Consider the following 10,380-nt stretch of genomic DNA (forward strand, 5'->3'; position numbering starts at 1 on the left):
GGACGGGCCTAATATGTTTTTTTGTAACAGTGCACTTGAAAAAAACCTGGCTGGTATCATCCCTCTGGGGGTGATATTTTGTGTGTGGATGATTCAACCCTTTAAAACCGGTCAGAGCGGGCACGCTCCGTTTTGCGCAGCTACTTTTAAATCCCGGTAGCACTGCAACCACGTAAGCTAGTGCAATAATTTTTTTTGCATATGAAACCGGAGGAGTTACTTACATGTTATGCCATCAGCTTGTCCTTTTGCAGATGAACAACGGAGGCTGTTTCATTTCTGTATATGATCTCATATTGTGTTTTGTTTTATGATATAACTACTCCTTTGAAGAAAGGGTGGAGACTCAGATGGAGCAAAGATGACCATAAAGTGTGAATTTGTTTTTATATCTTCTGACTATAGTGAGGATGCACATTGTAAATTCTTTGAATGCACAATGTTGCTGATGTTATGTTCAGTAGTTAAAAAAGAAATCTCCATGTTTGTTTTAATCTGAATTTAATGGGGTTGAATCCAAAGGGTGGAATGTGGTGGCAAATTTCTTTTTCTCATGTATTAATCACATATTTAATCATATCACATTAGTTATAGTAATATCACTTTCTCACTTACTATTATCGGAATGAAATATTATTTTACATTCATAATCTATGTTACTATTCATAATCCTTATTATTACTGTTGCATCATTTATGATTTATCATTGTTGTCATTTCATTGACACATTTATTGAAACTGGTGATGTTATATTAAAGTCTGTATTTCAGGTGTTAGCATAAGCACATAATAATCTTTCATTGCAGGTGCAGCTGTAATCATGTTATACACATATTGCATAATTAAAGGGTTGAAGCTCCGTCAAGTTAATTAATGGTTTGAAGCTACGGGCAGCGCGATGTCTGGCCGATCAATGGAAAGGTTGCCTACACTCAAAAAAATGAACGGGATGAATTGTTCAGTTTAAAATAATTATTTATTTTCATTTTACTTAAAATATATGTCTTTGTTGAGTTAAAATATGTTTTTCTAATAAAGTCTACATAATTGTGTCTATTATTGTCTGTACAGAAGACTAATGTGTTACTTGAAGACATAACATTTAATTTAAGTTAATTAGGATTGATATACTTCATATATCCACAAGGTGGCAGTAATCCAACAACAGAGGTCATAAAAAACCAAAGAATAACAGGCTTGGGCCTGCTCATGCGCAAGACTTGAAATTTATCGAAAAAACGTTGTTTTGGCGGCAAGCTGCAGTTGGATTTTCATTTGTGAGAGGTAAGACCACGTCTTTCTTTGACTATGTTGTCTAGTATCTTCATATTGAGCATGGTTATATGTTGTGTTTGTCGCACAAGACATGTTACATATGTTGTCTATGCTTGTGCTGCGTTAGTTTTACTGGGTCTTAGACAAGTTAGAGATGTCAGATATTTCATCCTGTCATCCAAACAAGGGAACCGAGAGACCATTGGAAAGTTGGTGTGTATAGGTATACATCTAGGGCGGTATTTTTGTGCCTCTATTCTGAGCGCACGTAAAAAAAATTTAAAAAAAAAATTCAAGCGCAAATGTTGCATTTTGAGAAAAAAAATTCTTGAGTGAATAAAATTTTAATTTGAGCGAACCAAATTCATTGCTGCGTGCAAGAAATGTATTGTTTGCAATTATCCATCTACACATGAATTTGGACACGACGTGACCCCCTCTCACTCAGTTGTTGGTATTAGTGATGGGTCGTTCGCGAACGAAATGGCTCTTAGAGCCGACTCTTTGACGTGAACGACGAGAGCCGGCTCCTTATCGCGAGCCGTGACGGCTCGTGGGGTTTTTTTGGGGGTTTTTTTTTTTCTCTCACCCTCTCTCTCGCACTTTTTTCCGCTTCACTCTGCACGCGAGCCTTGTGCTTTACGCTGGGCAGAGGGGGGAGGGGCGGTAGTTACACTCAGTAGCACAGGAACAGAGCCAGAAGGAGAGAGAGAGAAAGAGAGCCAGGGACAACAACTTCACATTAGAAAGGTATAGTAATCATCCACAACTATTTTCGGTTGCAGATGATAAAGGATTCAGAAAGTGCGGATTCATGCGGGCCCATATGCTCAGATCTCTGCTCTCCAAACTCGATTTAGCTACATTCTGGACCGTGTTTCTGGAAAGTAGTAGCTAGCAAGCTGATTGGAGACTGTAGCAGCCAATCAGAATTTTAGCATCCAAGTCTGTGATTGGTTGGTTTTGTGGCACATTTAAAACGGTGTACAGAGAGTTGAGCGGATCTGATCAAGAGCAAATGCAAACAACTGAGCGAGAGGGGCTGTCATTGTGTGTGTATATGGATAATAGCAAACACTGAAATACATTTCTTGCATGCAGAAATGAAATTTTTTCGCTGAAATTAAACTTTTCTAAAATCAAAATAATTTTCTCCACAAAATGCAACATTTGAGCTTGCATTTCTTTTTTTTACTGCGCTCAGAATAGATGCACAGATGAAGTATGTCCCTCATAGAGCAAACCTGGGAATAAGATGAGATATAATAGTACAAATGATAAAATTTAGTGTGCCTGTTTATCCCAGGTTATTGTAAACAATTGTATTAACTGCTAACATGTTAATATCCTTACTTTGCGGAATGTGTAAGACACATTTTTAATATTTCTTTGCTTGTTAAAGTGATTAGCTAAAGGGGTTCTAGGATATTTTTCCACTTGCTTTATTGAGATTGCTTTATTGTAATTTGAGAATCACACAAATGTCTAATAGCATAACAATGATAGCATGAAGTTGTGACATTTAAAATCCAAAAATTGAGGGCCAGAAGCCACTGTGACACCATTGTTGTGCTCTATCAGTCATCTGTATTATATGAAAATGGTCTGTAAAGACAGCATGTTTCCTAGCAGAGTTATACATATCAACATGGTTATAAATTAAATTTTGTTAAATAAACACTACATTTTTTTTAAATGAAATTATTGACGAAAAATAACTGGACAGACAGAAGGTCAACAGACCTGATAATTTTTTCTATAGAAAGTTGGCACATGGCAGTGTCAATCTCTTGCTTTTCTTCTGAGTAAGATTTTATTTACTTGTAATTCAATCAATAATTTTTAAGTTTTTTCCTGGCCTTTACCTGCTCCCTCTTATACTGATGTGGTGTATGTGGTATGCCTGTGCTTGCATGTGGTATGTGAACTGTCATACTTTTTTCAAAAAAAAACTGTTTTACGAGTTAAGTTTTGTTTACTTTACTTTTATGTCTTCTCCAGATCTGAATGTGGCAGTGTAAAGGTTGCAGTGCAAGGACCTCAACTAGGGGCCAATTACTTAAACATTATAGATTAAAACATCCAGATTATGGGCACTGGCGCCCATATCCTTGCCCATATATTAGTTGTCCATGCACATTTAAGTCATGGAATGCACTCAGGTCCCATTTTTGTAGGATTCATAACAGAGAGAAATCACAGCAAACATTGTCACTGGCCACATTCAGCTGCCATGTTTGTGGATTCTCTGAAGTTACCTCTGAAAAGGAGTATTTTAGTCACATAAATTTGCATCTGAAAGCAAATGAAACGGTCCCATGCGTGTTCAAGGGTTGTACATTTATGACAAACATCTATGGAACATTCAAATCACATAAAAATAGAAAACATCTTGGTTATTCTTACAGTGACTTTAAAGGTGGAATAGTAACAGTAAGAGACCGTTTTAACAGGCCAGCTCCTGAAGGGGAACATGAAGACAGTGAAGTATTTGACGAAGGCCAGGTGGAAGTGCAAGACTTGTCTCAGACTGGGATCTCTAAAAGTGATGAGAGGATGATAGAAGAGAAATTTGCAGTGATGTTGCTTAAGCTGGAAAATGTACTCCATGTTCCAAGCAGTGCAGTGGATGAGTTTTTGCAGGACTTGCACTTCCTGATGAGTTCTGCATCCCTGACTGCAATAAATGCCATAGTTACAGATTTTTGTACAAAGCAAAGTCATATTAATCTTAATGTGAAAGAAATTGAGGATTTGGCCTCTGCAGTCTGCATCTCTAACCCTCTGACAAAAACACTTGGACATATGGGTACACTTGGAACTGCTTTTAAGCGGAAACAGTACTTCAGCAAAAAGTTCCATGTCGTTGAACCAATTGAATATATTTTGGATAAGGAGAGCAACCACACCTACCAATATATACCATTACTGCAGACCCTACAACAGCTCCTAACAAAGAATGGTATAGTAGATGACATAGTAGAAAACTACAATGCTCAATCCAAGGAAACTGAAAGTATGCAACAAGAATACAGATCATTTCAAGATGGAGAATTTTTCAAACAAAATCAGTTCCTGTCTGCTGATGAATTGAGAATTACCGTGATGCTTTACATTGATGATTTTGAAGTATGCAACCCTCTCGGTACTTCAAGAAAGAAGCACAAACTTTGTGCAGTGTACTGGATATTAAGCAACTTATCCCAAGACCAACACTCCTCTTTGTCATCCATCTACTTGGCAATACTGTGTAAAAGCAGCTACGTCAAGGAATATGGGTATGAAAAAGTGCTTGAACCTCTTTTGTGTGATTTGGCAGTCTTGGAGGAGCATGGGGTATTTGTCCCACAGATTGGAAAAAATATTAAAGGCACGGTACAGTGTGTAGCTGCAGACAATCTAGGTGCTCATGGGATTGCAGGTTTTGTGGAGAGCTTTTCAGGAGAGTATGTTTGTCGATTTTGCACAGGACGCTTCAGCGACTTTCAGACCAAACCGGTACTTTCTGGAGAGTTTACTCTTCGATCCAAAGACCTGCACAAAGAACATGTCAAACATGCAGTAGAGAGTGGAAAGCATTGTGTTGGAGTAAAAAGGCCATGTGTGCTGACGGAAAATCTTTCTCATTTTCATGTGACAACTGGATATCCACCTGACATACTCCACGATCTTTTGGAAGGTGTTGTTCCAGTGGAACTTGCACAGTGTCTGGGTATGTTCATATCCAACAAATACATCACTTTGGACTCTTTAAATAAAGTGATTGTCAGTTTTCCCTATAAGGGAAAAGATAAAACAAACCGTCCACATATTGTTCCACGAACATTGTTAAGAAAAAATACAATAGGTGGCAATGCAGCGGAAAATTGGACTCTGTTAAGATTGCTGCCCTTCTTGATTGGAGATGTTATACCTGACGGTGATCCAGTGTGGGAAATCATTTTGGATTTAAAGGAGATAGTGGAACTTGCTGTTGCCCAGATCCATACAGAAGAATCAATTGGATATCTTCAGTTCAAAATTTCTGATCACAGACAGAAATATCAAGAAGCATTTCCCAACAAAAAACTTCTGCCAAAGCATCACTACTTGGAACATTACCCTCAGATGATCCGATGTTTTGGTCCTCTTGTTGGATTATGGACAATGCGATTTGAGGGAAAACACAGTTTTTTCAAGGAAGTGGCTCATCATACCAAGTGTTTCAAGAATGTTGCTCTAACACTGTCAAGGAAACATCAAATGCTGATTGCCTATCACTTACACTCATTACATCCACAGAAATCTGGAGTTGAAGTGTCAAGTGCATCAAGAGTTCCACTTGAGGTTCTGAAAGATGACATTTCTCTGCCTATCAAAAAGATGTATCCTGACATGACAGAAGTAAACATGACTAAAAGTGCAGACTATAGAGGGATCAACTACAGAAATAGAATGATCGTTATCTGTGGTTTTACTGATGGGCTGCCTGAATTTGGAGAGATAATCAGATTATGTGTTGTTCAGGGTACACTGAATTTCATTGTCAGCAAGTTTTCGTCTTGGTTTAGGGAGCACTACCGGGCCTTTGAACTGCAACCATGTACAAGTGGCAAAATGTCCCTGATAACATATGATGAACTGGCAGAGAAGTACCCATTAAATGACTACTTCATTGGTCCCCTTCGAATGGTTACATTGAAAAGATATCCTTACATCAAAAGCACACAATGAATATGTGAGTAAACAGCTGTAATTAATACCTTACTCAATATGCACTTTAATCTCACTGGCATAAGCACCTAAAGTAGCATCTGGCTTTATTGTGATGTTCAGCCACTAACTCCTTGTGACTTGTTGAATCTAACAGTCTGTTAGGCCCATCAGTACATCTTCTAGACAAGAAAACCTTTAATCTGTGTTTATGTTGAGATTAGCCAGAATTTTTCTCACTTCTCTGTTAAGTACCGTTGTGAAACATGTTGACATCTCAATTTTAATACTTTCAATTTTGTACGTAGTTATTGGATTTATGTTCATGTATATATATTTTTTCTTTTCTAGACTGAAGCACGGAATCGAATGATGGCTGAACCAGTAAAACTGCGGATCATCCTTGGTTCCAACAATACTGAAAAACTGACGATAGCATCGGGCATGCCAAAGTCTGTGGAGGATCTTTCAGATGAGATCAAACGTCAGTTTGATATTCAGGGGGACATTAGACTCCAGTACATGGACAGTGACTTTGATAATGAGTTTATCAACCTTAAACGAATGGATGATATTCAGGACAAGAGCACAGTGAAAGTCATCTGTCTGACTGATGCTTCAGACTTTGGTGAAGTTGGGATGAACCAAAGTGGGGAAGAAACGTCACTATCATCTTCTGACACACTATTACTTTCATCCTCTGACTCCGAAACTGCTCGATCTCAGTGGCCTGCAGAATTCCAAATACCAAAGTTTCCGTATGACGTGGAGATGCAACTTCAAAGTGCAAACCAGGCTTTCATATCAAATGGAATTCTTCTGAACCCAGGACACAAACTTAAGTCAGACATTTTAGAAGCTCTAGCTGAGAAAATCATGACGTTTAAGGCATATCCTTCAAACTTGGAAATAGAATCTGTTGCTGAAGCTTTAATCAAAGCACATCCATGCTTAAGAGAACAAGGATCTTTCAGTGGTTTCTACGGATGGAAGATTAGCCTCAAGTACAAGATGGCAAATTATAGGACAAAGCTTAGAAACTTGGGGTGCCCAGAAGTGAGCATTAATTCCCTCAAGCACAAACCAACCGATCGATGTCACCCAGCATATGCTGTCAAAAAACCTAGAAAGGCAGAGGTAAATTTTTGTCCTCCTTATCCGGCTGGAGAGACCCAGGACAGCCTTGAAAGGGAGAGATTGGCATTGCTAACTGAGGTCAAGAAGAAGCATAATGAGATAGTTATCAAAGAGAAGATGGCCAGGACCTTTGCATACAGGAGGCAGGAACTTGTCAAAAACAATCCCATGATCGCCGACTTCAAGATCAGATGGCCAGGACTATTTAGTGTGGCTGAGGTATGAATCTTTATAAATAACAATAAAAGCTGTAATGGCTCCAGTAGTATGTATATGTGTACGTATAGTATATATAAATATAGTTACAGTACAGTATGTTGTGTTTGTTGACATGTTTTTAGGTAGAAGCAGAATTTGTAAGGATTACTACTGCTCCACTGGTTCCGAGGTTTCTTGCACAACTTGACCAATACACTGACCAACTAATAAAAGTCTTCAAGAATAAAGGAGGCGCTGCAGGGAGGAAAATCAGGCAAATTTTGGCCCCAGCCACACAGGTGCGTTTTTCTGTTCGCAGCAAAATGTTATGGCATTATAAGATCACTTTCAAATTTAAACAGCTAGTGTATAGTACCTGTAAGTTCCATTTTGGTATGCAAAAAAAGATGCCGTATTAGTTTGTCTTTCCCTCTGTTGCTTAATATGGATATGTATAATATGGTGGAAACCCTGCCCACATGTTAAATATTCATGTGATCATTAATTGGTCTTGTGTACATGTCTGTGTCAGCAGTGGATATGTCATTCATTTTGCATATACTGTCAGTTTGTGTCATTCTAAAGTATTTCTGTTTTCTCTTTCTGTACCTCTGTCACTCTCTCCAGAATGAAACTATTGAAAAGAGGAGGGAGTGTGTCCTCAGGGCACTACCTCTTTACCTAAATGAAGACCCAAGCATCCTCTTTAAAGAATACCTGGTTGGTAATTTTAGCGTAGTCTTTATCTGTATTAAACCAAATCTTGAATAACTAATGTTGTCACATTGTTATAATTTGCATGGAATCTGTTTAAATGCTTTGGGGAAATGTTAGGAGTTTTCCTGTAATGCAACTCAGGTCAGAATAAATGACACTCAGACAGGTTTGCAGGTTTAACGTGCACATGGGTGAGAGTTCAAACGGAGACTCACACTCCGCAGCAGTCACCACCCTTTATTTATACTCAAGCATGTTTGCGTCACAGTCACATGAATGGAAGAGATAACATATAACAGTAGAGACTTCATCACATGCAGGAAGAGATAACATACAATGGCATAGACTTCGTGCTGAGCTTGCACAGTGTAACTTCTCTAGTAAAAAGAGCAAACACATCTAGAGAACCTCAAATGAAATGTACTTCTATACATAAACATAATAAAATCTTTCAACAGGAATCTTTATGTATACACACATTTCAGGAAGAGTTATGCAATGTAATGCAATCCAATACTAAAAAGTTAGTAATACATAATACTTAGAGGATGCATATATATATAATGGTGATTCTATTTAGTATTTATTTATTTAACATTTTTTGTTAAAACTGTAGTCGAAAATAATGGCGCACCAGGGTGCAGAATCATTAGTCTTCCTGATATTGTGTTTATTTCATTAAAGGGTGACTTTGGCTTTTTTTTTTTTAAGGATGCATTTTTCTGTGTTTTTGCTACAGCTGTTCAAAGGGAGCTGGAACAAATTACCCTTGGTATCTTCACCATTAGTGTTGAAGGAGGTGATGCCAGCACTCCTCCAGCTGATGTGGGTATAACCATCGAGGGTGTTGAAGTTCTGCATGACCTGGGAGACATGGCCTCTGCGTGTGCGGTCTTAATGGGTGTGATATATGCACTCAATCTCAGTTATCCTCGGGAACTGAAAGCTTTCTTTGAGGTACTTCAGAAGGTCTTCCTTCATCTGGATGCCAGCAGACTCTCAACAAAGGTACAGATGCTCAAGAATAAACTGTATGAATAATCCAACCCTTCTTTTATTTGGATGAATGTTCTGTCAGATGGACAGAAGTTTTTGGGAGGCGAATAAAATGGAAATTTGGTTTAAAAAATGTTGTTGTTTTTTTTGGTGGGGGGGGGAACCAAAATTTGAGAGAGATTTAAAACATTTGTTTGTAAACAATTGCAATTACAGAGATTTTACTCTTTTTGGGGGCGGGGGGGTTTAGGGCCTACTAAAAGATTATTCAAAGTATTTAGATTTAAATGGTTTCATTGAGAGACGATACAGGATGAATGTGCATTTTGCCGCATTTTAAAAAAGAACAATTCTTTCCATGTTAAAATGTTTGCCACTTGAGTTTTTTCCCTATACAGTGGTAAAATAAATGCTGTCAGTGGCAAGTGTTAAATGAGTTCTGTTAAGCTGCTGCAAAAAACTGAAAACTGGCAAGCTGTTTTATTGTCAGATCATAATGTTTGCATATTTTATTCAAGTTTTATTTGGGATGGTGATATCATTTTGGGAATATTAGTAGACTATTTGTTTTTATTATTATTATTATTACTTTTTTTTTATCTAACCTGGTGACTGGAACCTGTTTATTCTGTTCTTCACAAATTTGTCATGGGATGCCGTCCAGGATTGTGGCTGTTAAGGTGAACAGTTCATTTTGATTTGTTAAAGGTTTTGTGGTCAACCTATTATGTGATCTTAAATGTTTTTTCTTCTGTTTCTGGCAGAGACATTTAATTTAAAATCTTTATTTTTATGGTGCATCTGTGTGCATACTATTAGTTACTAACCTTAATGGGTTAATAATGTGTGGTGCAGCTGTTTTGTTAAAGAAATGTTTAATGAATGTCTTGGCAATAAAGGAAATTAAAGAAAATAAGTGGCTTGTATTAAATTCATTTGTGTGGAACCTGTTGACAAAATAGATTTGTGTAAAACTAATTAGTAAAGCACAATTTCGCTGAAAATATAATATTTTAATTAATCTAACTTAAATTTAACATTTAAATACCACAAACAAGAAATGTGTTCACAAAACGAATCTAATCTATCTAACCTGTAAATACATAATTTATGTCCATACAACATAACTTGTTTTAGGTGGTCTTAAATATTGCTTGTTAATTAATCCTAAATAGATTTATAAAATTGGCTCACTTCAAAAGGATTGTTTTACTTTAATGCAAGTTTATTAAATTAGATGACCTAAAGACTTTTGCTTTAAACTAACACAATTCAATTTCGTGGAACCTGTTGACGAAATAATTTTAATTAAAGTCAACGTTTCATTTTTTTGAGTGTATTGAAAGGTTGCCTACATGTTTACAG

At 37.2% G+C, this 10,380-nt stretch overlaps 1 protein-coding gene across 2 annotated transcripts; it reads left to right on the forward strand.

Moving 5' to 3' along the window:
• The first annotated feature begins 1,174 nt into the window (after positions 1 to 1,174).
• On the forward strand, positions 1,175 to 8,669 carry LOC145426244 (uncharacterized). Of its 2 annotated transcripts, none has more exons than XM_080299836.1 (4): positions 1,175 to 1,284; positions 6,319 to 7,323; positions 7,446 to 7,601; positions 7,930 to 8,669. In XM_080299836.1, the coding sequence occupies exons 2-4, from the start codon at positions 6,337 to 6,339 to the stop codon at positions 8,071 to 8,073; spliced, it is 1,287 nt and encodes a 428-aa protein (XP_080155962.1). In that variant the 5' UTR covers positions 1,175 to 1,284; positions 6,319 to 6,336; the 3' UTR covers positions 8,074 to 8,669. The 2 variants fall into 2 exon arrangements, with proteins under 2 accessions (XP_080155962.1, XP_080155963.1); XM_080299837.1 differs by lacking the exon at positions 1,175 to 1,284 and adding an exon at positions 5,191 to 5,992.
• The last annotated feature ends 1,711 nt before the right edge of the window (positions 8,670 to 10,380 follow it).

Source organism: Astatotilapia calliptera, chromosome 3 (genome assembly GCF_964374335.1).
Source record: "Astatotilapia calliptera chromosome 3, fAstCal68.1, whole genome shotgun sequence".
NCBI classification, from domain to species: domain Eukaryota; kingdom Metazoa; phylum Chordata; class Actinopteri; order Cichliformes; family Cichlidae; genus Astatotilapia; species Astatotilapia calliptera.

Excerpts from the sequence above, each read along its gene's own strand:
- LOC145426244 (XM_080299836.1), top strand. The coding sequence starts at position 6,337 with ATGATGGCTGAACCAGTAAAACTGCGGATCATCCTTGGTTCCAACAAT. Across the intron at positions 7,324-7,445 it reads GACTATTTAGTGTGGCTGAG|GTAGAAGCAGAATTTGTAAG; the intron begins GTATGAATCTTT and ends ACATGTTTTTAG. Across the intron at positions 7,602-7,929 it reads TTTTGGCCCCAGCCACACAG|AATGAAACTATTGAAAAGAG; the intron begins GTGCGTTTTTCT and ends CACTCTCTCCAG.